General features: G+C 50.3%; 1 protein-coding gene and 1 long non-coding RNA gene across 6 annotated transcripts in view; one reads left to right on the top strand and one right to left on the bottom strand.

The window, feature by feature from the left end:
* Positions 1–27840, top strand: part of EFR3B (EFR3 homolog B) — a 94092-nt gene that overhangs the window by 54309 nt on the left and 11943 nt on the right. The window contains exons 5-18 of one of the 3 annotated variants that reach the window (XM_025454481.3): positions 10229–10350; positions 14796–14945; positions 16204–16338; positions 16806–16884; positions 18031–18166; positions 18453–18614; positions 19317–19428; positions 19815–19866; positions 21571–21743; positions 22256–22331; positions 23040–23201; positions 24380–24511; positions 26407–26474; positions 27149–27276. In XM_025454481.3, the coding sequence (XP_025310266.3) occupies positions 10229–10350; positions 14796–14945; positions 16204–16338; positions 16806–16884; positions 18031–18166; positions 18453–18614; positions 19317–19428; positions 19815–19866; positions 21571–21743; positions 22256–22331; positions 23040–23201; positions 24380–24511; positions 26407–26474; positions 27149–27276 (1687 nt within the window). The remainder of the gene's footprint in view (positions 1–10228; positions 10351–14795; positions 14946–16203; positions 16339–16805; positions 16885–18030; positions 18167–18452; positions 18615–19316; positions 19429–19814; positions 19867–21570; positions 21744–22255; positions 22332–23039; positions 23202–24379; positions 24512–26406; positions 26475–27148; positions 27277–27840) is intronic. The other 2 variants (XM_025454482.3, XM_025454483.3) reach the window with 2 other exon arrangements.
* LOC112664694 (uncharacterized) lies at positions 8640–19141 on the bottom strand. 3 transcript variants are annotated; one of them, XR_007402932.1, is made up of 4 exons: positions 19063–19141; positions 18046–18345; positions 17630–17728; positions 8640–9042 (listed from the first exon to the last, which is right to left on the bottom strand). It is a non-coding gene; the product is annotated as an uncharacterized LOC112664694 (long non-coding RNA). The 3 variants fall into 3 exon arrangements; XR_003139894.3 differs by lacking the exons at positions 8640–9042; positions 19063–19141 and adding an exon at positions 12148–13812 and having other exon boundaries at positions 18046–18184; XR_003139895.3 differs by lacking the exons at positions 8640–9042; positions 19063–19141 and adding an exon at positions 14766–17045 and having other exon boundaries at positions 18046–18184.

Here is a 27840-nt window from a genome sequence, read left to right on the forward strand (position 1 = left end):
TTGTGCACTTTAAGAGGGTTAACTTTAGGGTGTCTGGGTGGCTCCGTAAAGCATCTGTCTTTGGCTCTGTCCTGGGACAGAGCCCCGAGTCGGGCTCCCTACTTAGAGGGGAGCCTGCTTCTCCCTCTCCCTTTACTGCTTCCCCTGCTTGTGCTTGCTCTGTCTGTGTCAAATAAATAAAATCTCTTTTTTCTTTTAAAAAAAAAGTTAACTTTAGGTTTTGTAAATTTTACCTAAAATTTTTTAAACCGTAGTTTCAGTCCTAAGCAGCCCAAGGTCAATGGCACAGAGGCCTTCGTGTTTTAGGTGACAACTGAGGTGCGGCATGGCAGGGTGGCTTCCTTCCTCCAGCAGGAGGGATGCAGGCTCCTGCAGGCGCCCCAGCCCTCTGCCTCCAGGAAAGCAGATTTCCCGGCTGGGACTTGCCTGTGTCCTGTCCTTCCCGTCCTGTCCTCGCCGGCCCCTTCCAGACCTCACCTCCAGGATGCCTTCCTTTCTTTCCAGAGTTCACCTGCCACTGGTCCTCCCTTTCTTTGACCCCCTCCTGGACCTGCTGGGAGCCATCCGCTCTCCACCTGCCCTCACCTCCCGGTCCTGTGGCCACACTGCCCTCCCCACCTGAATGGCCGGGTTCAGAGAAGTGTATCCAAAAACCACAAAATGTGTGGGTCGGGGCCTCTGCAAATACATGTTTCACAATTTTATTCAGGCTTTCAGCGTGGCTCGTTGGTCCATTTTTTGGCCACTGCCTGCACTCACCCTCTCAGTGGTCTCTTCGAAAACCTTCTATTTTTCTCTCCAAACTCCCTCCCCATAGTGGCTTCCTCTGTGTCAGAGGTGGCCTTGCCTTCTCCTATCCAAAGAAAATAGGTGAGGTTCCCTCATCTTCCTCTCCAGAAGACTCCCATCTGGTCAGGAGCCTTCCTCCTCTCTCTCTCTCTCTCTCTCTCTCTCTTGTCCCTCCAGGTCTCTATCGCATCCCTTCTCTGGTCCCTTCCCTCAGTGGACAAGTAAATCCAAGTCTCTTCCAGTATAAACATAAACAAAGTCAATAAACAAACTCACAGGGAAAAAAATACGCTTTGCATAACAACAAAATACCTTCAGCTCACCTGACAAAATGAACAATTGTTCCCTAATATTCTTTTCAGATTGAGTGCCCAAAATTTCCCTAAGAGTCCCTAAATTGTCTTGTGTTGCAATTGGTCAAATCCAAATTCAGTAAGGATGATGCATTCACTTTGTTTCTCTGCCTCTTGGCCTGTTGCCAGCCCTCTCCTGCCCACCTTTGCTCTTCACGACACTGACTTTTTGGAGAGACCAGGTCATTTGCTCTGCGGAATGGCCCCGCATTCTGGGTTTGTCTGGTTAATTGCTTGTGGCACCATTTCTTTTGCTCTTCTGTCGCCTATACTTCTTGCAAACTGCAATTACGACAGACCACAAATGTCTGAGATCTCACTTTTTTCATGGATGCCATCCTGGGTTAGGGCGGTGTTCACCAGTTCTCTCCTTATTAAAAGCACGTTTTCGTCTTTGCCAGTAGAAATCAGTGGGAACCAGGCAAGTAATCCATTCCCCACTCGTCTTTCAGCTGCTGTGCCTTTAATGGCATATCTCCCTGTTGACTGAACCTTCTTGGGGCTCTCTTAACCTCCTGGCCCTATTGCCAAGCTCTTCCCACTTGGTTTATGCTCCTTAGTTCCTGTGGTTGGCTAAACGGTCCCCCCAAGGATATCCACATTCCAATCCCTGGGATCCATGAATGTTACCTTAAATGACAAAAGGGACTTTGCAGATATGATCAGGTTTTGGATCTTGAGATAGAGAGATTCTCCTGGATTATCCAGGTGGGTCCGGTGGAATCACAGGGATGCTTATAGACGGGGAGGCGGGAGGGTCAGAGTCCAGAAGGTGAATGATGATGGAAGCAGAGGGAAAGAGAAAGATTTGAAATACTACTCTGCTGGCCTTGAAGATGGAAGAAAGGGGGCTGTGAGCCAAAGGACATAGGTGGTAGCTTCTGGAAGCTAAAAAAGGCAAGGAGATGCTCCCCTGGAGCCTCCAGAAGGCATACAGCCTTGCAGACCTGTTTTAGATTTCTGATCTCCAGAACCGTAAGATAATACATTTGTATTGTTTTATGCCACTAAATTGTGGTGATTTATTGCAGCAGCAATCGGAAATGAACATAGTTTCCTGCAATGATTCTCTTCCTCTACATGCCCCTAAATGTCTGTGGTCTCCACAGTTGGTGCCCTCATCTTCTCCCTCTGTGTACTCCCCCTGGACGATTCATCAGCTCTTGCGGTTTTGACTGTCAACTATTGACTCAAAATGCTCCCCCACCCAACACCAGTGCAGGAACCGCTGCTGGAAACCCACATGCCAGAAGTGGGCTCCTTGCAGGCGGATCAAATCAGAGTTGTGAGGCCAGTTGTACCGCTTAGGTCACAGGGGTCAGCACCAGCACACCACGGGGATTCTAGAGCAGGGGCGGCTGGGGCTTTCCTGGGTCTGTGTCTACCGGGCTGGTATGTGGGGCTGCTCGGGGCTGGAGGGATCACCCTCTCTAGTGGCAAGGACCAGGCTTTCCTGAGAGACCCTGAAACCATGTCAGCTTTGCAACGAATCTCGCAAAACGGAAGGTCTAGGGAATGACCGTGCCTCAGCTGGCATTGGCAGGACATGATCACATCACAGTGGAACTGTTTCTCTGGAAGTTGCTATCAACAAGAGCAGCTGGAGGACGGGGCAGGGGGTGTTACAGTCCAACCCATGCGGTTTGCAGGATCTGCTTCCCAGCTAGGATCTATCTCAGCAAAGCTGAGAAGTGGTTCCCATTTCTCCTGGCAGAGGTAAACACAGCGAGGCGGTCTGCAGTCCTAGATCTAGGGGAAAGTTGGGGTTCTCTCCATGCTCAACATTGTAGACTGCGGTTCTGTTGTTGATGGCAGGAAGTCGTGTGGCTCAGAATGCTCATCCGTACGAGAGAGAAAGGCTAACTCCTGCTTGGAGACTCTCAGCACAGAAGTGAGGCCAACCAGCTCAGCTTCCATTTTTCCCCTCCCCGGGGAGAGCTGTTTTTACAATGTCAATATTTGGAGATCACTTTCCTTTTATTAACTCAGGCCCTAGTAACCCTCAGTATTCATATAACTGTGGCTCCCTCCTGCCTGTACCGAAGGTGGCTGATCCGCTCCAGCAAGCCTGGCACCCTTTGTTGGGTATAAAGGACTGAAACTTTGATCTTGAAAGGGTGGCCCTAGCAGTGCCTGGGGCCTTTGAAGTGTCACATGTCACTGTCACATGTCACAAATCTTCAGTTTGTTGCTATGGAGACCTTCATCATTACTATATCTTAAAAAACTGAAACCAAAAACAAACCCAGTTTTATTATTTCACAACCTTATTCATTAGGCAAGTAGCATTTTAACAAGAGCCAATTTGTAAAGTATGAATTCGCAATAAAGGGAGCGAAGCAGACAGGAAGTCCCTGCTGTATTGTGCATTTTAAAAAATAGTGACTGGCCACACAGGTAAATGCACTCAGTAGGAGTCCAGGGGTTGTTCCTAGCAAGCCAAAAATGCCATGGGGTGGGGGGTGGGGGGTGGATGAGGCTGCAGCTGTCACCTGGGATGGGCTGGTCATGCAGATAAGCTTTATAAGTGAAGGAGGTGGGATTCAGAAATGCAGTCTGGCTCCAGACCCCTTCTTATAACAGTAACACTAAACTGTCTCTCTTACAAGGAACGGAGGCCTTACTCACTATGAAACTGGAGTGTTCTAACCCCATGTCTGGAAGGTCTTGATGGACTTCCACAGTGGGTGTGGAGCCTTGACCTGGGCCCCCCTGAAGCACCCCGATTTGACCCTCTGAATCACGATCACCAAAGATTCCTGTCAACCTCTAGAAGCCTCAGGAGCAGCTTGGAATGGGCTCTCTGGGAGGTGTCCCTGGGGGACTCCACAGGCCAATGCTCCCTGGCCAGGCCATTGTTGCTGGTATGTCTGGGGAGTCATACTTTTGGACTCGAGGGAGGGAAGCTCCTTCTATCAAGCTATCACACCAAGGGTTCCTAGGGATGCTCAGATATCCTGATAACAAAATGTTACCTATTTTGCATGACCCATAATGTAATAAACAGGGCACATACTCTCTGTATGGGAGATTCAGGATAGGGTTAAGCGCAGTCTTATCATCAGACCTCCTAACAGAGCAGGAGTCCTGGCAAATATGGGAATAGAATAGTTGACAGCCAAAGCCTCAAATGGTTGCACCCCCTGCCCCGAGGCTGTTCTGGGCCCCAGAAATGGAGCCAAGGCCCCGTCACCTATCCAATCCTTGGTTTAACTCTGAACCACTTCAATTCAAAAGAGGTGGTCTTCAAAGGAGATGGCCATCTAGCCAGCCTTGCTGACCTTCATGTCCTTCTCTACATTTTCTAGCATCCTGCATAAGCCTGGACTGGGAACATCTCTAGAGCTACTGGTCCTGCTTGCCAGTAAAGGGACAAAGGACATAGGGTCTGCAACCCCTGCCCCAGAACCTCCTGTGCAAAAGTTGGCTGGGAGATGGCGCTTCAGAATGCAAATACCTGGACCCTACTCCCCAGGTAGTCTAGTTCACCAGGCCTGGGGTGGCTCAGAAGTCTGCATTTTCCACAAGCTCCCTCATGTCATTCCAATGCACATTAAAATTTAAAACCCACTGGTGGAGGGCAAAGAGCACCAGAGTATCAGAATTTCCAAGTTTGAGGCCCGACTCTATCTGTCACCACTGGATGACCCAAAATAATTCACTTGCTCCCTCAATTTCCTTATCTTCACAATGGGAACAACAGAGATCCTGCAAAACCTTGCCAGTTTGCCAAAAATTACATTAGGTGACGCATATTTTGGTAGGCTGAAAAATAGGCCCCCCAAAAGTTATCCATGTGCCCGTCCCTGGAACCTGTGAACATCACTTTATATGGAAACAGGGTCTCTGCAGATGTGATTAAGCTAAGGATCATGAAATGGGGAGATTATCCTGGATGAGTCCAATGCAGTCACAATAGTCTGATAAGAGGTAGTCAAAAGGAGATTTGATGCAGAGGAGATAGCGTGAAGGCAAAGGCCGGTGTGGTGCAGCCCCAGGGAACTAATAGGATGTGTGAGCTGCAGGTGCCATAGAAATATTTAATGTTGCTATAACTTAGAATATGGGTGTTAGCTGCTTCTGCGTTTCGCTGCCTTCCACTTTCAGCAGTCAAGATGGGCTGGGCTTTGTGTGGCTCCACCTGATACAATTCCTTTCTATAAACAGCTTTTCCTAGGACCCATGCCTTTTGAATATTTTGAGGACTTCCAACAGAAGAAGGTATGAGTTAAACCAAGGCAAACAAGCTTCACTACAAACATATTTGAAATTTGTTTTTTTGGTCAGGTGGGATGAGAAAGCACAAATGAGCAGAGTCACAGATGTGTAAAGACCAGACCACTATTTGTTGAGTGGTGTCTTGAATGTATTTGTACGCTGCCCCAGCATGCGCTCCACTCAATGATCGTGTGGTGCCGAATCCTGTAGGAATCATAAAAAGTTTAAGCCTCGGGGCACCTGGGTGGCTCAGTCAATTAAGCTTCCAACTCTTGATTTTGACTCAGGTCCTGATCTCATGGTCGTGGGATCAAGCCCTGCATCAGGCTCAGCACTGGGCCTGGAGCCTGCTTAAGATTCTCTCTTCCTGGGGATCCCTGGGTGGCTCAGCGGTTTAGTGCCTGCCTTCAGCCCAGGGCATGATCCCGGAGTCCCGGGAGTCCCACATCAGGCTCCCTGCATGGAGCTTGCTTCTCCCTCTGCCTGTGTCTCTGTCTCTGTCTCTGTCTCTGTCTCTCTCTCTCTCTGTGTCTCTTATAAATAAATAAAATCTTTAAAAAAAAAAAAGATTCTCTCTTCCTCTCCCTCTGCCCCTCCCCTACCTCTTGATAAAAAAGCTTAAGTCTCTTAGAAATAAGAACCTTACTAATATTGAAACTTGGATTCATGGAGCTCCTGTTATTTCAGGAACCTGGGGAGCTTTTCTTAATTATCTCTACTTTATTCACATTCCTAGGAGATGATGTATGCATTTTAAAGAGAAGAAAACCAGTGTTCCACTAATTTGTCCCTGGCCTTGCAGTGATGGCTGCTGGCTATCCCATAGTCTCACCCTCTTGCCCCTCTGTGCTGTGCTCTGTCCCACCCTATTGCACTAAATGATTTCAGTCCCTGAATGGTGCCTCAGGGTTCGTGGCCATCACCCTCCATCCTCCCTGCCCTCCACTGCAGTCATCACTCCCACCCTCAGTTTAGGGTGGCTAAAGCTATTTTCCTTCTCTCCACACCCCCAGGCATTTGAGGTGTGTTGCCTGCCTGGTCCATGCTTCCCACCTGCGTTCCTCTGATTGCCTAGCCAGTCCTGTGTTGGTGACATGAAAAGGATGAGGGTCATGCTGCCTGGTCCTAGAGCTGATGGACCAGACCATAACTGGCAACTGGCACCATGGTCACCACAGCACTGTTTCCTGAGTACCTCCCCTGTGCCAGGCACTGTGCTAGTCACCCTGCTTCAGCGTCCCCTCCCGCCCCATTTAATCCCAGTGACTGCCCCGTGACATAGGTCCTAGTGTCCCTATTCACAGATGAGGAGACCATGGCTCAGAAGTTGCCCAGCTGGTCCATAGTCACACAGATGACAAGAGGCAGAGCAAGGAGGTGCCATCCAACTGTGACTACAGTAGTGTAGAGGGGACCATTGTCCATTTAAATGGAAGAACTCTGATTGAGCTGAGAAGACTCAGACCGAATTTTCCAGGGAAGAAAAGTGCAGAAGAATGAAAACCCAGGAACACAGTCAGACAAGAAAAATCAGGGCGGTTTCCTGTGCTTAGCAGGAGGGGCTGGCCCCACTGGCATAGATTCAGAAGAAACTAGAAAAAGGCCACCCCTGGTTGTAGAAAAAGAATCCCCATGGATGTGTTCTATCCCGCTTTACCAGAGTGGCTGTCATGGAATTTTTGGTTTTTAAAAATTGATTGTAATCTTAATTCTAACCTTACAGCCAGTGGGTACTAGTCAAAAATACTTAGCAGCCTGGGCAGCGTGGGGAATGGCCAGTCTCAACAGACACTGGGTGTGAACAAGCGCCCAGGCCATGCCCCTGACCGTCCGCCGGTCCTGCTAATGGCTTCATGGCACTTAGAAGAGGAAAGTCAGGGGACCTGGGTGGCTCAGTGGCTGAGCGTCTGCCTTTGGCTCAGGACGTGATCCCAGGGTCCTGGGATCGAGTTCCACATCGGGCTCCTTGCATGGAGCCTGCTTCTCCCTCTGCTGTGTCTCTGCCTCTCTCTCTCTCTTTGTGTCTCTCATGAATAAATAAAATCTTAAGAAGAAGAAGAAGAGGAAAGTCAAAGTTGAAAGTGCAGGAGAACTTGACGTCATGTTGCACAGAGGTCAGGAATCGGTTCAGAGAAGGGTCCGTGTGGGGAGAGGGGGGCAGTGTGCACAAGCCCGGAGGCCAGGTTGTCTGTCAGTGACTTAGCAGCGATCCACAAATGCAGACTGTCCCATCAAGACTACTGGGACTATGCTAAAAGGTAAACCCCAGGGCTTCATCCCAGAGTGACTCAGCATGTCTGGGGCTGTTGACGCAAATTTCCGTGGTTCCCAAGCCTCATGACTCCATTGTACATAATCTCTGGAGCACTTAGAGTCATTCTTAAAGATAAAAGAGATGATGTAAAAAAAAAAAAAAAAAAAGAGATGATGTGTGTGAAATGCTTAGGGTAGTACCTGACATATATGAGCTTCTGCATGTTCCTCGTTGCTAGCCCCCAGTTCCCCAACCCGAGAACATGAAGTTTGGGCATTCATCCTCCTGATACACATCTGAGTCTACACGGTCAGTAAATGTTAGAGACTAAACTCGTTGACTATTTCTCCATCTTTATTATGGTCTCTTTTTTCAGTCTTGTTTTAATTATTTTAAATGCATATTCTTTTGCATACACTCAGATTGTCTTATTTTAAGCTGCCTCATCATATGTAAGGTACATACAGTATTAAAAAAAATTAAGGGGTGCACTCATGATCCCAGAGTCCTGGGGCTGGGCTTCCTGCTCAGCGGGGAGCCTGCTTCTCCCTCTGCCCTGCTTTCTGCTCATGCATGCGAAATTGCTCTCTCTCCCTCTCTCTCTCAAAGAAATAAATTTTTAAAAAATCTTTTTTAAAAATTAAGAATCTTAGTGAATGATGACTGCAGTATTTATTTTACACGCAGGAAAAACAAACCATAAAAGAAGTTAAATGTCCCACTCAAAAGTCACACTGCCATTGAGAGGTGGATCTGCAGCTGGAACCCCAATAGCTGCCTGTCCACTTTGAGTAGATGGACGCCCTGACCACGCCAGGCTTCTGGGGAGGGGAGTGCAGCCTGGAAACTTCCTGTTGGTGGGTAAGAGCAGCAGTACTCCCAAACTTCACTTTAGCCTGGGTATCAGCCTCCGTCCGTGTTCTAACCTTTTGTGGGCTTAAGACGTTCATATAGCCAAAGGCTGACTTTATAGTTGTTTCTAGAACTCCTGAACTTGTATCTAATCAATGATCTTATGATCACATGAATTACCGTTACGCCTCTTCTCCAGAACCCCATCAATAATGCAAGCAGTGTCCTTTGGATTTATTGCTAATATCAGAAGATTCACTTCCAAATAGATGTATACATTTTAGATGTTAACTTGGAAAGAAAGACCTCCTTATCTGCTTTGTATGTTGAGATTCTATTAGTCAGCAGAAAATAAATATATATTTATTAGTGAAAGAATAATTAATGTTGGTGGAAGTTGCTAATTGGGATCCCTGGGTGGCTCAGCGGTTTAGTGCCTGCCTTCAGCTCAGGGCGTGATCCTGGAGTCCAGGGATGGAGTCCCATGTCGGGCTCCCTGCATGGAGCCTGCTTCTCCCTCTGCCTGTCTCTTCCTCTCTCTCTCTCTCTCTCTCTCTCTCTCTCGATAAACAAAATCTTTAATAAAAAAAAAAAAAAAAAGGAAGTTGCTAATTGTCATACAGAAAAATTTAACAAATTTTGAATCGTTAGAGAAACAGATTGGCAATTGATAATGAATATCATGAGTGCACTAACTAGATAATTTTTAGAAATAATAGCATATCCTTTTAGAACCAACAAATGTTTACAAAAATTAAATAACAATACAAGATAGAATAATGGAGAATAGATTTTATTATAAGCGTAATCTTTTGAGTTGTTTGCAGTACTAAATTTGTAACATTAAACAAAATAACCTATAAGAATTATACTTAATTTTTAGCTATTTAACTCTACTTAGTCCGTGATTCTTGCTTCTCCGTGGGATTCCATTGAAATTAAGTCCCTATTTAGAATTGCAAATTTGCAGCCGGGTGGCAGAAGGAATTCAGCAGCTGATAATGCTGAGCAAGACTTAACAGCACTGAACCGGCAAACTTTACAACTGTACTCATATTTTAAACAATAAAATGGAATTACATTTTTAGGGGCACCTGGGTGGCTCAGTGGGTTTAGCATCTGCCCTGGGCTAGGGTCATGATCCCAGAGTCCTGGGATTGAGCCCTGGGGCTTCCTACTCAGCGGGGAGCCTGCTTCTGCCTTTCCCCACTGCTTGTGCTCTCTAGCTCTCTCAAATAAATAAATAAAATCTTTTAAAAAACGGATTTACATTTTTAAATTAAATTTCAATTTTGTTCTTGGTTCCCAGAATTCATTCTAAAGTGTTGAGACATGGTTTGATGATGGCTTTGCTTATTTCATTGGACCCCTCACTGCCTCCCAGCCTCTGTGTGTTTGATGCAATTCTGGAAATGGAAGGGGGGCAGAGCTTAAGGGAGTCCCCTCTGTGTCCTCACCCGTTCCATCCTCTGCTCATCTCAGCGGAGAAGGGCTTAAAAGGGCCAGGGGTCCAGTCTGGTGGTGTAGACAGGAAGGAAAAGCAGGATTTGGAACCCACAGAGGTGTGGAGACCAGGTATGCTGTGGGAAGCAGACTAGAGCCAAGTCCTGGAATGCATGGTTCCTGGATGTGTCTGTCCCATGGCTTTTCTAGGGCAGGGGGCCTTGGGATTGCAAGTCCCAGAGCCCAGAGCTTAGAGCCTGAAGGTGAAGAGCACAGTGGGTCACTTCTCACCTGTACTTCTTTCTCTCCTCCCGGGTAGTTTGTGAAATTTGCCAACATCGAAGAGGACACCCCATCCTATCACCGGAGCTATGACTTCTTTGTGTCCCGCTTCAGTGAAATGTGCCACTCCAGCCATGATGACATGGAAATCAAGACTAAGTGAGTGGGGGAAGTGAGGGGGCTCACTCAGCTAACGACAAGGGCATCGAAGGGTCTTACAGAGCTGCCAGAGCAGAGTGCATTGTCTGTCTTCATCAGTGTCTACCTCTGTTCTGACATTGCTGAGGAGGAAAGGAACACCTGGTGGGATGCAGGTGGGCAGGTAGACAGAGCTGGGCTCCCAGCTCCCAGCATGTGCTTTCAAAGGAAAATCTTCTGGGGCACAAAATAGGAACAGATGGAAGGGAATGGTCCTGGGAGCCAAATCTGAGAGTCAGCTACACACATATATACACACATGCACACACCTGTGCTCTTTCGTTTAGAAGTACGTGTTTATACCCCCCCAGAAACGTACCCACTCACCACTCTCCATCACAATATGTCCCTGCCAATAAAAAGCCCAGGTCTTCACATTGACTGATGTCTGCCGGCACCCTACTTTGTCTCCTCCACACTCTGCCCAGCTCATTCCCCTCCAGCCACACAGGCTGCCTCACTGCCCCATGAACACACCAAAGACATTCCTGCCAAAGGGCCTTTGCACAGTCTGTTCCTGTGCCTGGAAAGCTTTCTCTGGATATTGTCTAGCTCACTTGCTCACCCCCTGCAATCCCTTGCTCAAATCCTTTGCTCAAATAATCCCTTCTCTTGAATATCCTGTACATCTATTCCCTCGCCCTGCTGTTTCCCCCATAGCACAATCCCCTTCAAACATGTTCTGTAACATATTGTTTCTTACTCATTGTCTGCCCAACCCCCACACCAGAATGTAAAGTCTGTGAGGCTAGGAGTCATTGTTTTGTTCACTGCTGCATCTCACCTGCTGCAGTGCTACCTGGGGATCAGTAAACAACTAATAAACAGTTGTTGGGTGAATGAATGAATGAATGAATGCTTTCTTTTTTTTTTTAAAGACTATATTTCTTTTAAGTAATCTCTGTGCCTAACATGGGGCTCGAACTCACAACCCTGAGATCAACAGTTGAACGCTCTATCAACCGAGCCTGCCAGGTGCCCCAAATGAATGCTTTCAGATAAACATTTTGAGTTACAGAATACAGACTCAAACTTATAAAGTCATTTAACTCACAGTCACACACTTATCAACATAGAAACAAAACTCCTCAAATGACATCACGAAGACATATACGTGAATATATGCCGACAGAAGCTAAGGCGGGATGCACAGCAGCAGACTGATGAGTTACCACTCAGAGGCAAGGAAGCAGTGAGTAGGTTTTTTTCTTTCTTTCTTTTTTTTTTTTAAGATTTTATTTATTTATGAGAGAGAGAGATTGAGAGAGAGAGAGGCAGAGGGAGAAGCAGGCTCCATGCCAGGAGCCCAACGTGAGACTCGATCCCGGGACTCCAGGATTGCGCCCTGGGCCAAAGGCAGGCGCTAAACTGCTGAGCCACCCAGGGATCCCCGTGAGTAGGTATTTTGTGCAAAGTCCTATCATGGGACAGATAAGGTGCAAAATGACTAGAAATCGGCCTCTGCCCACAAAGGGTGTGTGATCAACTCGGGGAGGCTATCTGAAACCAGAGAATATGTTTAAAGGTGACAAAGAAGGAAGGAAGAAGAAGAGGAGAAGAGAAGAGAAGAAGAGAAGAGAAGAGAAGGGAAGGGAAGGGAAGGGAAGGGAAGGGAAGGGAAGGGAAGGGAAGGGAAGGGAAGGGAAGGGGAGAGGAGAGGAGAGGAGAGGAGAGGAGAGGAGAGGAGAGGAGAGGAGAGGAGAAGAGAGAGAGAGAGAGAAGAGAAGAGAAGAGAGAGAAGAGAAGAGAGAGAGAGAAGAGAAGAGAAGAGAAGAGAAGAGAAGAGAAGAGAAGAGAAGAGAAGAGAGAAGAGAAGAGAAGAGAAAGGGCAGGAGTTGTCAGAGAAAGGATTGGGGCTGAAGTTGACATGTGGCCAGTTATGCCCATAGGACCCCAATTCTCCAGCGGTTTTTCCAGAACTCAGCCGATGGCTTTTTCCTTCATCACACCAGTATTTCAGAGGGTATTGCCATGTTTTGTGCAACAGTGGGGTCAGGGAACCCTGCATGTCCCGAACAACAGCTTATCACCACAGCTGAGGGTCTGCATTAGCAGAACAGGAAGTGAACCCCTCCATCCCACAGGTGGCCAGTTCCCAAAGCTTGTGAGCCTGTGAAGCACCTCCAGGACAGCTCACCCACCCTGTGAGTGGTTGGGAGCATCCCAGCCTCCACAGCTCCCCATCTCCTAAAATAGTCCCGGTCTGGAAGTGTGCTACCCCATGCCTCCGGCGGGCAGTGGGAGTCCCTGGAGGAAGGAGCCCCTCATCTTGTCCCCAGCATTGGCCCTGCAGTAGCCACCTCACTGCAGACAGGCTGTAAGGAGACAGAAGGGGCTAGAGCAGCTGGGAGCATGTCCAGGAGCAGGTGCTGGGGAAGATGCCAGGTGTGGCTGGAACAGGTGCTGGTCGCTCGGGCAGTGCTTTCAGGAGGGGAGCAGAGGGGAAACACACACACAATCACACATACACAATAGCACACACACAATCACACATACACAGTAGCACATACACAACCACACACACATAATCACTCATATGTGCAATAGCACATGTACAATCACACACACACAGTACACAGTAGGGAAAGGCGCAGAAGCATATTCTGTGTTCTAACAGCTCAGGATGTGCTGCACATCAGGAGGAGGGTGGCTGAGGTTTCCTCCTGGCAACTGGGCAGTGCCATTAGCACCCACAGGCCAACCCTGAAAGGAAGGCCTGCCAGGTGACAGGTGTTTCTAGCATCAGTCATCCTTTTTCTTTCTGTTTCTCTTTTCCACAGCCTCCATGCACCCTTTTTCCCTGAGATCCCCTCTGTTGTTCATTCATAGCCTTGGCAGAGCCCAGAGCCCAGAACAACCCCTGGGACTTGTAAATAAGTGTATGCATGTGTGTGTGTGTGTGTGTGTGTGTGTGTGTGTGTGTGTGTGTATAGAGAGAGAGAGAGAGCATGAGAGAGAGAGAGAGAGAGAGGAATGCACTTTTGGGGGGCACAGGAGAGGCAGAAGGAAGGAGAGGGAGAGAGAGAATCTCAAGCCGACTCCTTGCTGAGCATGGAGCCCGACACAGAGGTCATCTCACAACCCTGAGATCATGACCTGAGCCAAAATCAAGAGTCGGGTGCTTAACCTACTGGGCCCCCCAGGTGCCCCTCCTTTCTCACCTTTTGATTCATTAATTCCACTCATGGCCATGATTTGTAATGTTATAAAGTGTTTTATCTGGTGATGTCCATTATAGCATTATTACAGTAGCAAAAAGTTTGAAACAGGGATCCCTGGGTGGCGCTGCGGTTTAGCGCCTGCCTTTGGCCCAGGGCGCGATCCTGGAGACCCGGGATCGAATCCCACGTCGGGCTCCCGGTGCATGGAGCCTGCTTCTCCCTCTGCCTGTGTCTCTGCCTCTCTCTCTCTCTCTCTGTGTGACTATCATAAATAAATAAAAATTAAAAAAAAAAAAAGTTTGAAACAAATGACCAACAGGGGACTGGTTGAGAAAGTTCTTATGACAGTACATCATGCATGTTTATGAAGACTTAATAATAATAAGAAAATGCTTATGATAGAATATTATGGGGAGAAAAAGCCAGTACAGGTTCTTAATTCTGTTATGTATTATGCACAGAAGAAAGGAAAGACACTAAAATGCCAATAAAGGCTCTCTTTGAATGGTAATCAGAGGGGTAAATCTTCTTTATACTTTTCTATAATTGGTATGTATTATTTTATAATCAAAAAAAAAGTTGGTTGCAAAAAGAAAAAAAGAGACTTTGGGCTGAAATACACAACCAGTAAAGAGCCTCCCCCCCCCCCCCCCACCCCGCAAGGACCCTTGGTCAGCACAGTGGAACTTGCAGAGGTACAAGAGTGGGGGTGGGGGTGAACGGGGCCTCTTCTGCACTATTACTCGATTTACTGGTTTCGCAGCCAGCTTAGCCCCAGCTGAGACCTCTCTGGCTCAGAGTCTGGCAGCACCATGCTTCTCCATCCAGATCCCCTCCCTGCTGTAACTTACTCATAGCCCTGGATCCTGCTTCATCAGTTCTTGGCAGTACTTTGAGGCCTTGTATCTTGGGAACAAACCCAGCGGGGTACTAAAGAGGAGGAGCCTGGGGCAACTGGCAGCATCAGGGAGAAGCCCGTGTGGTCCCAGGCAAGGGCGCCTGGCAATCTCCAGGATGGGCCAGAGGTCGTGGCTTCCTGGGCTCGCATCCACTAGCACAGGAAGCCAGCCAGCCAGGAGGCTGAGTCACACGACGGGTAGAAGGTGGGCTCCATTCTGCCTTTAGATGGATGAGCGCATCCCCAGTCCCCATGCCATGCTCCTCCCTTGGCCACAGAAGCTGGGCCTTTCAGGGCCTGAGGACTCCATGGCTCCATTTTGCCTTTTTTTTTTTTTTTTCTTACAGAATCAGAATGTCAGGCATCAAAGGTCTGCAAGGGGTGGTAAGGAAGACGGTGAACGATGAATTGCAAGCCAATATCTGGGACCCACAGCACATGGACAAAATTGTCCCATCACTGCTTTTCAATCTGCAGCATGTGGAAGAGGCCGAGAGGTAAGCAGGCAAGGCTGGAGCTTGGGCAGCAGACCGGCTGCCTTTGCCATCCGCTGGGGACCCACACGGCTTGGGCTGCTTGGTAAAGACTAACTAAAAGGCCAGGGATCGTGGTTTTTGTGGCTTGTTCTGCAATAAGCCCAAGGCCGGCTCCCTAGGAGCCTTGGGTCTGGCCTTCTGCCAGCTTGCTGTACCCCCTAGGTCTGTGTCCATCCGGAGGGGAAGACAGTAACTGTGCTGGGCTCCCCGAGCGTAAGTGTGTGCTGGTAAGAACACACAGAACCAAGAATCAGATTATCTCTGTCTCCCCGAAAGCAGCAGGCCAAGTCAACTGGCTCCAGTTACTGAGGACTTTGCCTTCCTCCCTCCCTTCCTAATGGTATTTCAGCCCCTGAAAACCTGCTTGACCAGCCAGCAGCCACTGGACACAAGTTGCAGGTCCTGCGTTTTAATCTGGGGGCCCTCAGACGGGGGATCCAGTCTGTCCCTGCGCCTCGCTCTCCCCGACTGTGAAGCGGGACGCAGGGAAAGGCTGGTGCCGCTGTGCACCTGTGCCCCGCGCTGTCCCGCTGTCGGCGCAGAGCGAGGTCCTCCCGCACTCGACTCGGTGCAGCCTCTGCGGCTGGGGACGGGCGGGGGGAGTAAGTAAGTGCCCCCTGGGGGCCCTTCGAGGAACTGCGCCTCACCGACCAGCTCCGCCCGTGGTCTCCGCGCTCCCGGAGACCTTGAGGCTCCTTCCTCGGTCCAGATCCGGCCCAGCCCCTGACACTTAGGTACCACTGAGTCACACCTGGGCCAACCTCCATGCCTTTCTTTCTTTCTTTTTTCCCTCCTTCTTTTTCCTCTTCCTCCTCTCTCCCACTTACTTATGCCTTCTCTTACTCCGCCTCCCTCTCTTCACACCCCATCTTTTTCTTTCCTGAGCTCCGGGGCATGGAGACACTCTTGGTGCGAGCCTCACCAGGCCCACTATGTGCAGGCTATCTGCCCTTCCCGTGGGGGCACATGTCCTCAAGGCTTTCCAGAAAGAGAACTGGATCCCTTCTCCCGTGATCTTCCTCTACCCTGGGCTTCTTTACCCTGTTTCATCTCCACCAGCCAAGATATCTCCTACATTATCTCGTGCAGCCCACGGAAAATTCCTGCCTGTCTTAGTGCCACCGCTGGCAAGGATGCAGCGTAGAAATGCAGGCTGCACGAAGCCTGCCTCCGGCTTTGCTGGCTGCCCCTTACCCCCACACGCTGCTTGTTTCTATAGCCGCTCACCCTCGCCCCTCCAAGCACCAGAGAAGGAGAAAGAGAACCCAGCAGAGCTGGCCGAGAGGTGCCTTCGGGAACTGCTGGGCCGGGCTGCCTTTGGCAACATCAAGAATGCCATCAAGCCTGTTCTCATGTGAGTGCCCCCTGCCCCTGGCCGTCAGAGAACTATCTCAGGTGCTGGCATCCTGCTGGCTGACTTGGGGAGAGGGGAAGGAGGTGTCCGGCGGTGGTGCTGTGCCCAGATGGTCCTCTGTGCCTGTGTTCCCTGCACCGTGACAGCAGAAGCTACCCCACAGTGGCCTAGCTCAGTGTTGGGGAGAGGTGCTGGTTAGGAGGCCCCCCGGAACAGAAGGACAGTGCCCAGCTTCACTCCTGAGTCCACAGCTGTGGGACTCTAGTCCTTGTCTTTTCTCCAGCTCCTGCGCCGGGACGGCCCCGGGGTCCCTCATCCCCTTCCCTCAGGGCTACCTATAACCTTCGCTACCTGGGAGCCAAACCAGGGGCTGGGTCTCTCAGGAGGTCCCTCTCCCTCAAGCTTGCCTGTCCTCCCTCAGTCACTTTGCCTTTCACAGCCATCCCCCCATATTTTCTGCCTCACAGCCACCTGGATAACCATTCTCTTTGGGAACCCAAGGTGTTCGCCATCCGTTGCTTTAAAATCATCATGTACTCAATTCAGGTATGGTGGATCCCTCGGTCCAGCTTTCACCCCTGGCCCAGGGCATCTCGGGGTGGCGGGGGTGGCGGGGGGGGGGCAGGACAATGTGCTAAAGGAGAAAGCAGGGTCGCTCTGTGACCTCTTCCAAGCCCCTACGTGTCGAGATATGCCGCTTCATTGATCTAGCTGTGAGGAAGGGCGGGTTTCAGTTTTATTTCTGATCCAGCACAGATCAATACTTTATAAAATACAATTAAGAAGAATTCTTAGGGCATCTGGGTGGCTTAGCCGGTTGAGCATCTGTCTTTGGCTCGGGTTATGATCTCAGGGTCCTGGGATCAAGTTCCACATCATGCTCTCTGCTTGGTGGGGAGCCTGCTTCTCCCTCCCTCTCTTCCCCTCTGAGCTCTCTCCTCACTCTCTCAAATAAATTTTTTAAAAAGTAAAGAATTTGGGGATCTCTGGATGGCTCAGCGCTTTAGTGCCTGCCTTTGGCCCAGGGCGTGGTCCTGGAGTCTCAGAATTGAGTCCCACATCAGGCTCCCTGCATGGAGCCTGCTTCTCTCTCTGCCTATGTCTCTGCCTCTCTCTCTCTCTCTCTCTGTGTCTCATGAATAAATACATAAAATCTTTTAAAAAATAAAATCTTTTTAAAAAATCTTAAAGAATTCTTAGAAAAAGTAAATGAAAACTCATGCAAAATACAAGCCCACAGACCATACCGGGCTTCATCATCAGCATCATCACATTGCTTACTAGTGCTTACCTTCAATTTCTGTACTATCCCAGTGTAATTCGGCTACACTTTGTGCAGCACTGGACTAACCCTGTAGCCTGTGGGGCCCTTATCAGTATGACCTGGGACCTGGGAACAATGAAAAGAAAGACAGTATTTTAAACTAGTTTTTGACTCCCTCGAAGTGGAAGGGCCCAGGACAACTCTGGAAATAGAGGTCGTCACTGGGATGGGGCTCTGCTCCTGTTGGACCAAGGTGGGGGGACACTAAGGAGATGGAATCTGGGTATGTAGGCACCACCTCCCGCGCCCACTGGCCTCAGGACCTCACTCTTGTCCACGCCAGCCTTTGGGTCCCAGTCCAGGGCTGCCCTGGCGCAGAGGCCATGTGGGGGTTGCTGTTTGGGGCCAGCACGTCTTCCTCCCCCCAGCCGCAGCACTCCCACCTGGTTATCCAGCAGCTCCTGAGCCACCTGGATGCCAACAGCCGCAGCGCGGCCACGGTGCGGGCGGGCATCGTGGAGGTCCTGTCGGAAGCTGCCGTCATCGCCGCCACCGGCTCCGTCGGTAAGGGGGCGCTGAGTGACAGCGTGGAGGCCGGGAAGCCTCCCAAAACAAAGCACTGCCCTTAGGGGGAAGCTGCCTCCGCCTTCCAGAAAAGGGCAAGGGAGCGCAGGGAGGTGTCAGAGACGGTTTTCCTCGGAAGAAGTCAACCAGGGCAGGTGTGGGGCAGAGGAAGCCTCTGGCTGGAATGCAAGACAGGGGAGAAGGGGGGGGCGGGGGGGGAGGTGCCAGCCCTGGATTTCGGGTCTTCCCTTCACTCCACACACCCCCCGACCCCGGCTGCGCCCAGGGCCCACTGTGCTGGAGATGTTCAACACTCTGCTGAGGCAGCTGCGGCTCAGCATCGACTACGCCCTGACCGGGAGCTACGACGTGGCTATGAGCCTGGGCACCAAGATCATCAAGGAGCACGAAGAGCGCATGTTCCAGGAGGCGGTCATCAAGACCATAGGTGGGACCGGGGGCGGGGCCTAGAGGCGGGCGGGGCCCTGGGTGGGCGGGGCCGGGGCAGCCTCCACCCCCACCGGGACCACGACGCCCCGGCGCTCTAGGAAGGTCGTCCGCTCAAACTGTGTTCCTCGCGGACGTGGGAGAAGATGGAATCAGTCACCGGCGCCCACAGCTCTCGGACTGGCCTGAGCCGGGCCTGAGGGAGAGCACAGGACGGGGTCCGCGGGTTGCTCGGGCTGGCCTCCCAGTCACAGGCTGAGAGCGGCGAGCTCTGCCTGCACCCAAGCCCCGGGTCAGGCGTGTCTGATGCTTCCACCCTAGAGCGACTGGAGGGGAGGAGCGAGGAGGAGAAGCAGGGGAGGGAGGACCGGGAGAAGGCCGTGGACGCGCTCCTGGCTGCGGACCGGCGGGACCGGGCCTCCACCCCTCCAGCGTGCAGGGCTCCTCACTTCAGAGCCTCCCTGCTTAGCACCGCGGGCGCTCCCCTCTCCTTCCCGGAGACACTCGCCACAGCCTGCGGAATGACCGGGGAGGGAGCCGGAGCCCGGGAGTCCCCTGGCGTCGTCTAGGTTTCTCCCTCTGCGTCTTAATTGTCTCCCTAGAGACGCAGCCGGCACTCTGGGCAGCGGTTTGCTCAGGTGAAGGGTGGAGGGCAGACCCCGGCAGCTGGCAGCCTCACCTGGGCCCCATCCCTTTCCCGCAGGCTCCTTTGCCAGCACGTTGCCTACTTATCAGCGCTCCGAGGTGATCCTTTTCATCATGAGCAAGGTCCCCCTGCCTTCCCTGCACCATCCCATGGAGACAGGGAAAACAGGGTAAGGCTACCAGCCTTGCTCCCCTTTCCCCTCTCTCGGCCGACATTCCACCCCAGCTTCCCTTCCTGTGTTTTCTCGCTGACTCCTTTCTCCATTTTAACTTTCCTGGTCCTGCCCCCACTTCTCTTCTTCTACTCTCAAATCCCTCAGCAGGCTTTAGTGGGGCCCTTGGGTCCCACAACAATTCCTCAAGCTCCCCTACCAATAGCTACCTCCTACTTTTGAGGCAAGCCAATAATTCTCTGGTCTGCTTCCTGGCCCTGGAAGTCAACTGGAGTCCTGGGTAACAAGCCTCATGGAGAATCTAATCACAAGGGGCCCTGGGCAGGGAAGCATGGGATCTCTGCCCACATCACCATCCTAGTATTTGTGTCTCTGGTCTACAGAGAGAACAGGAACCGGCTGACCCAGATTATGCTGCTGAAATCCCTCCTTCAGGTGAGCCTCTCCTGTCCCCATTCCTGCTCTGCCTCTATGGGAGGCAGCTCCTCCAAGGGACCAAGAGAAGGCTACCATATACAGTGGTTCAGGTTGCACACGGCACAAATATGCCCGGCCTAAAGGGTGAATGAATAGGGGGGTTGAAATCCAACCTGCCTTACACTCTAGCAGTCTGGGTATCCACAGAGCTGGGTCACCCAGAGCAGGCTGGATACTGTTCCTAATGTTCGCAAAGTTTCCTGATAGCCTTGTCAAACATCATCTCTGAATTGGGATGGCATCTTTAGTTCCTGCCTTTTTTCCCCTTTCAAGTACCTCCCCAGGTCCCTTCCACCTGTTGCTCCTCCGCACTTGTTCCCACCTCTGTCCCCTGGCCACTAGCTCTGCCTTCATCAGGGTTTTACATTCCTCTTCTTTACATCATTGCAGCCATCACTGGAGTCCAGATTCATTATCCTCCAATCCAATGCCATCTCCATGATCAACTTGTTAAAATAGTGTAGCTTCCCTAGAGATTTGGAGCTATCAGTCCCAGTGGGGTCCTGGAATCTGTGTATAACAGCCCCTCCCCTACTATTCTTACACACGGCCCCACCTAAGCTCTGGACATCTCACAACTAGATTCTTCTCATGGTTGTCCTTATTTCCATCTGCCCTCACCAGTCACACATACAATCACAAGAAGAATTTTCTAGAAATGCTCCTTTTCAAATAGTAGGTGGCAGTGTACAATTGATGTGCCTTCAGATTTCACACTTCTCAGACTAACGGTGGGAAATCCCCAGTCCCCTTCCCCTCCCCAACTCCCCGTCTCATCCCATAGCCCCAGTCTCTGTTCAGTCACACTGAAACACACACCCCACTCACTCCCATTCACACCTTGTCACCTTGTCACTCCCATACATTCCCTGTCCCGAGTCCACACCGTTCATGTCATTGTGTTTTTATAAAGGCTTTTTATGCGGGCACTGCCCACATCTGGTGACCTCCTTGGTCTGTGTACTCCTGCCATTTCTGCTGAGCTTACTCTCATTACTCTCACTGCATTCAGCTCCTTATCAAGGTGACAGTTTGGGGTACACTCATATCCTTCAGCTGATGTTCACCAATGATGCCACCAGGCTTTGCTAGATCCCCTGGGGCCTACTGAATCATCAAAGGCATTGTTTTGCAATATGAACTTAACAGGAAATATGTTTTGCTGCTTGTGAATGCTTTGACAACATCATATATGATGTGTCTACTGATGCCCGCTGGCTTTAACCAGAAGACCCCCAGTAAGGCTACGTAGAAGAGATGTAACAAAATGGTTGTTTTATGTGTGTGGGTTCTGGTTCTTCAGCCCAACTCTATGCTCTTCCACCATCTCTCCATGTCGTTGTGACTGTCCACGCTCTTAATACAGTATTGTGTTTGTGGTAAGCATTCACTGGCTGCGCTTAGATGGCTGGAACATTAGGTTCAGAGGCTCCTTGGCTCCTGCTCCCCTCTAGCGCTTACCCCTTGCTTGCTTTTAACAACCTAAGACCTGTCTAGGTGGTTGTTGGCATGTTCAAAAAAGTTGCATTAGGCATCCAGGGCCTAGGGTGGAGGACAGAGGACCTGGGTTGGGAGATGTTGAGAGAGATTGGGTGCATGAGAGCCTCCCTACACCAGGAGGGCCAGCATTCCTAAGCATGGCCATTCTGGGTTCCCTTGCAGGTATCCACAGGTTTCCAGTGCAACAACATGATGTCAGCACTGCCCAGCAACTTCCTTGACCGCCTTCTCTCCACCGCCCTCATGGAGGATGCAGAGATCCGCCTCTTTGTTCTAGAGATTCTCATCAGTTTCATCGATCGTCATGGCAACCGCCACAAGTTCTCAACCATCAGGTGAACTTGGGGTCTCCCCTCCAGTTGGTATGTGATGCGGGAGAAGACTCCCGATAGGCCTCACACCCAGGTGAGAGAACAGTTCCCTTATTTGGTGGGAACCAGCAGGAGCTGATCCCGGACATTGACCCTGGGGTCCCATGAGGGAAGGAGAGATGGAGGGGCACCTTTCCCAGGGAGCCTGGGGATGGATTGGACATGGGGGAGACCAAGAGCAGATCCTAAATGGAGTTAGCGGGTGGGGAGGAAGGAAGGGGATGCAGGTTTATCCGTAAAGACTGGGGGAGGAGGGAAGGGAGGAAGAGAATACTCTGGATCAGGATTTAAGAAAAAGCAACAAGAACTGGGCAGGAGAGAGGATGAGAACTTGAGGAAAGTGGAGATTGGTCTAAGAACCAGAGCACAGTGTGGCTGTGACTCAACTAACAATGTCAAGATGAAACCCAGTGACACCACATGAGCTCTGACTGGCCTCGCACAGGGCTAAGGCAGCCCCTCGTGTCCCCTCTCAGTACCCTCAGCGACATCTCGGTCCTGAAGCTGAAAGTGGACAAGTGCTCCCGACAGGATACCGTCTTCATGAAGAAGGTTAGCAAGTGTGACCTCAAGCCCCAGTGAAGCCCAGGTGGGCCAGGCTCTGTGGACCCCCACCTCCCAGACCCCTAAGTCAGTGCTGACCACTGCCGCCAGGCCTGCTCTCTCGCTCGCTCTTTGAGCATGCTTAGTCGGGAAGACCAGTTGACCCATGGGCGGGGCGGGGTGGGGGGCAGCAAACCCCAGCAAACCCCCAGCAAAATGCTCTCATCAGCATTGAGCTGGCCAATGAGGAGGTGGTGGGTCAAGCCCAACACAGAGGCCAGAGTTGGGAGCACCTGCTGGTGAGCCTAGCCGGAGCTGAGCTGCAGGCTGTGTTCTCCGAAACACAGCTGAGTTTAGGCAGCAGCTTCTGATGCTGGTTTCACTACATTCACCCTTCCCTAAATGTGTCCTGCACCTTTGCTTCCACTGGGGTCTGCTTTAAAAGCATCCTCTCCCTGGGGTGCCTGGCTGGCTCAGTCAAAAAGCATAAGACTCTGGATCTCAGGGTCATAAGTTTGAGCTCCACATTGGGTGTAAGCATTACTTAAATAAATAAAACTTAAGAGAGAGAGAGAAGGCATCCTCTCCCTGAAGGTGGAGGTGGGGTACACACAGCTGTTGTGCCACCTGCAGATTGGTCTTCCTCTCTTTCTCATTGCCCTTCCTGCCTCCACCCCCACCCCACTGCGAACTTGCCCCCCCTTCCCCCAAACCCAGCATTCCCAGCAGCTCTACAGACACATCTACTTGAGCTGTAAGGAGGAGACGAACATACAGAAGCACTACGAGGCGCTCTACGGCTTGCTGGCTCTCATCAGCATTGAGCTGGCCAATGAGGAGGTGGTGGTAGACCTCATCCGCCTGGTGTTGGCTGTTCAGGTGGGACCTGGGTGGGCATCTCATAGGGTTGAGATTGGGGCAGGGGACCACCAAGTTGTGGCTGCTCAACAACTAACTGTCTCAGAGCCCAGAAATATTGCACCCATGCTTGCCCATTCCTCCAGAGACCACAAGCCATGGTTCTGTTTGGGGAACCACCCAAGAATGCTTGATTCATGGCTTTAGCCCATCCCTCCAGCTAAAGGAGACCCAAGGAACAGGGTCTTTCAAAAACACCCTTTAGTCCCTAGTATTTTGAGTCTCGCAAGGTCTGAATGAGACTCCAAGGAATACCAGGAGGTTGCTCATAAACCCCGAGTGATCCCAAAACAAACTTTTCTAAAGATCGTCTGGTTCCCAAGGTTGGCTGTGTTTTAGAATTACTCTAAGCATTATGAAAAATATATATTCCCAGTTCTCTCCCCACATCTGGAGATCTGGAGATTCAACAAGCCTCTCTCATGACTCTTAGCCAGTGCTTCACTAGATAAGGCTTCAGACTTCCAGAGTCTTTCTGGGTGGAAGTGTACTCTCAAAGATGCTGAGAATTGGGGTGGGTCCTTCAGACCTGAAAAGACCGGGGTGTCCAGGATCCTGAAGCTAGGTGGCATCATATCCTACCTAGGAGCAGGAATGGCAACCCTGGGAATTCAGTGGTAGAGAATCTTAGGCCACCAGTGTTAAATCCTGCAAGGCCAACCCAGCTGCTATGGCTGTCTTCACTCTAGAATTTGAGATTCCTCTGTGTCCCAATCCCTAGTAACTATTGCTACTCTTTCAACTTAACATATGGACCCAGTTTAGCAAACCAGTCCAGTCCCCCCAAGAATCATTCAAGGTCTATATTCAAGGACACAGCATCCTAGAGGTAGGATTAACGATGAGGGTTTGGACAGTCAAGGTCACCAAAGCTGGCACTGCAAAGTAGAGAATAGGTCATCACCCCTCTACTCAAGTATTTATGAGCTCCCAGCTCATGGACTGTTCTAAGGATGATTCACTTCTGCTTTACTGAGGATGACTTCTGTCTCCTGGGAAGTTATGGGACAAATGCTGAAAAAGGCTTAGTCTAGAGAGATGGGCCCTCTCTACAGAAGGTTGGAAGAGGTTGGGTGGAGAGTGGGGCACCAGTATCATTTGTCAATCAGAAAACTCCAGGCCCCTCTGTGTCACCACAGGACGTGGCCCAGGTCAATGAAGAGAACCTGCCTGTGTACAACCGCTGTGCCCTCTACGCACTGGGCGCAGCCTACCTGAACCTCATCAGCCAGCTCACAACAGTACCTGCCTTCTGCCAGCACATCCATGAGGTTGGTGTTCTTGTGACCCTGAGAGCTCAGGAGGCCCTTGGCTTTCAGTTTCCCCAGAACGACTTTTCCTTAATTACCTAAGCCCCTGTGCTTAGTCTAGGCATTGAGGAAGGGTTGGTGGAATGACTAGGGACAGTGAGAAGTTACTAGAGGCAGCCTTTCCTCCTGTATGACAGGACATAGCATGATGGGGAGCGCCACAGGCAGGAACCAGTACCCCTTCCTCACCTGCTACCTGCCCGCCTCTACTTCCTGCTGCTCTGTGCCACCCCCACTCCCAGAAACCCAGCCACTCATGCCTCTCATGTCATCTGGGACTAACTCTAGTTTTTTTTTAAAGGTTTTTATTATGAAAGTTTTCAAATATCACCAAAGCAGTGAGTAGAACAGTGAACATCCATATAGCTATCGTGCAGATGAAATAGGAAGGTTTTCCCCTTTTTTCTTTAACTCGTTTTCTCTTTTTTAAAATTTTTAATTTAATTTAATTTTTTATATTTTATATTTTTGTAATTTAAATTCAACTTGCCAACATACAGTATAACACCCAGTGCTCATCCCATCATGTGCCCTCCTTAATGCCCATCACCCAGTTACCCCATCCCCCCACCACCTCCCCTTCCACAATCCTTTGTTTCCTAAGGCAGGAGTCTCTCATGATTTGTCTTCCTCTCTAATTTTTCTCCACTTAGTTTCCCCTCCTTCCCTTGGCCCCTTTTACTGTTTCTTCTTTTTCTTATTTTAAAGCAAATCTCAGCTCTCATGTTGTTTTACCCTACCTGTATCAGCATTGTGTGTAAAAATATGGACACCTTCCTACATAATCACTGTGCTATTAACATACCTAATTAAGTTGCCAATAATGCCTTGGTATTATCTAGTACCCAGTCTATAATCAAATGTTCTCAGTTGTCCCCAAAAGACATGTTTTAAAATGTTTTAAAACATTCCAAAGTTGGGATGCCTGGGTGGCTTAGCAGTTTAGCACTGCCTTTGGCCCAAGGTGTGATCCTGGAGACCCAGGATCGAGTCCCATGTCAGGCTCCCTGCATGGAACCTGCTTCTCCCTCTGCCTGTGTCTCTGCCTCTCTCTGTATGTCTCTCATGAATAAATAAATAAAATCTTAAATAAATAAATAAATAAATAAATAAATAAACAAACAAACAAACATTCCAAAGTATTTATAGGTGGAATGATATAATGTCTAGGATTAACTTTAAAATATTCATGCAAAATGAAAGAAAATAACCCTTGGGTCTCAGCTGGTTTGGGGGTACTGGGGGGCATGGGAGAGGGTGCTGTGTCACTGTGCCCCGCCAGCATGGGCCTGTAAGGGGACATAGGAAAGGCAATGCCCAGACAGCCTCTTCATTAAAATAGCAGCAGCTTGGCCTACTCACCTCCTGCACATACTTGCCTGCCAAGTATCCTCCCACTTCTTACTGTCTTAATAACTTTCACTTTTCCTGTCAAAAATTTGCAAAGGTTTCCACGTGTGACTGCTCATCAGGATGTTTCCGCAATGCACCAGGGTTTGGGGAACCATGTGACCTGTGCTCCCTTTTTCATGTTTGTGCAGAAAACAGGAATAGGGCATAGGAACAAGAAACTGCTGTCTCCTGGGGGCTGAGTCCCCTGCATTTGGAGGACACTTAATGCATACCTGTCATTGGGGATAGCCTGAGCAGTCTGCCTGGGCTTCTTGGGGTACTCTACGGGTCACTGTTGATTGGAGTTTCTGCCTTAGCAGCCCAGCTGTAGGGTGCCGTGCCAAGGCATTTGTGGGAGGAAGGAACTGCTCAGAGGGGAGGGAGTGCCATCATTTGCCTATTTGGAGCTCCTCCTTCCTGTCAAACCCGGCTCTCTCTCCGTATGTGGTTCCTCCTGACTCCAGGTGATAGAGACCAGGAAGAAGGAGGCTCCATACATGCTCCCTGAGGATGTCTTTGTGGAGAGGCCCAGGTAAGGAGCACACCTGTGACATGGTCAAAGGCACCCAAGGCAGCGGAGTGAGAAGGTGGGCAGTCCGAAGCCAGGGGCAGAGTCCTTTATGAGCACCAGGGTCAAAAGTGGACCCTACCCTGTGGCCCAGAAATCCTAGGTCAAGTGGGACTTCGTCATGGGGCCATCATCCACGCCTTGAGCCATATCAGTGTGTTGTGCGATAATGTGACATAACCTCTGGGAGCCTTGGCCAAGCCCATTGGATGTGCATCTTGGAGGAGCCATTCCTGTGAGACACTAGACCCATCCCAGTGGCATCCTCAGACTGCAGTCCGTGGGCCAGCATCTAGTCAGCCTCAGAGAAACTCAAGAAAAATACTGTGAAAAAGCAAAATGTCCAACAATAGGGGATAGCTTTGTAAACTATGGCCTTTCCACCACAGTGGTTTGGAAGAAGAGTTCATGTGAAACATGCACTGTGTAATCTGTAGATAAAAAGGATCACAGAACAGATGAATTCAGGGGTGGGGCGATGTGTGCGTGTGTGCAGAAGCGTACATGACCGAAGGAACTCATGCAGAATGTAGAGATGTTGACTCTGGAAAGTGGGACTTTTGCATGATGCATGTTCCTTTTATAATCAAGTCACTAGGAAATCACTCTGGTTGCCTCTTTCCTTCTTTGTCCTGCAGGTTGTCCCAAAATCTTGATGGGGTAGTGATTGAGTTCCTCTTCCGCCAGAGCAAGATCAGTGAAGTCCTGGGGGGCAGCGGCTACAATTCAGACAGGCTCTGCTTGCCCTACATCCCTCAGCTGACAGGTAGGTGCTCCATGCAAGCACATCCAAGCCTGCCCCCTGGCTCTTCCTCACAGGACAGCACCTGGGTGTGAGGGACACGGGTGCCCTTCGCTCGGCTCCCCCGGCACCTTGCATGTCACACAGAAGCTGAAAAATGTAGTGGAAGTGAGAGCCTTCTGATTCCCCCACCTTTTCTCCCCAGGGCAGGATCCTTGGGAGAAAGTGGCCCATGAGCCAGGCAGGAGCAGCCCCACAGAGCCCTAAAGAGCACACATGAACTGTGCGAGTTCTCTGCTGTTTATTTCCAGAAAATTCTTAGACAAGTCTCCTGGCATCTCTGAGTTTCAGTTTCCTTGACTACAAAATAGGGCTTAATGACACCTGCTTTAGAGGGCTGGTGGGAGATGCACACAGAATAATAAAGGCAAAGGCACTTTTAGTAACTGCTCCACAAGTGACAGCTAGCTACTTGTGCAAGTTGAGATGTCACAAGCAGCACCTTTGTGTTCCTCGATGGTTTCAAAATCTTAGCCATAAACAGCAAAATCACCACCCTAAGGTGGGCAGAGGAGGCCAGCAGCCTTC

This window comes from Canis lupus, chromosome 17, assembly GCF_003254725.2.
Source record: "Canis lupus dingo isolate Sandy chromosome 17, ASM325472v2, whole genome shotgun sequence".
NCBI classification, from domain to species: Eukaryota; Metazoa; Chordata; class Mammalia; order Carnivora; family Canidae; genus Canis; species Canis lupus.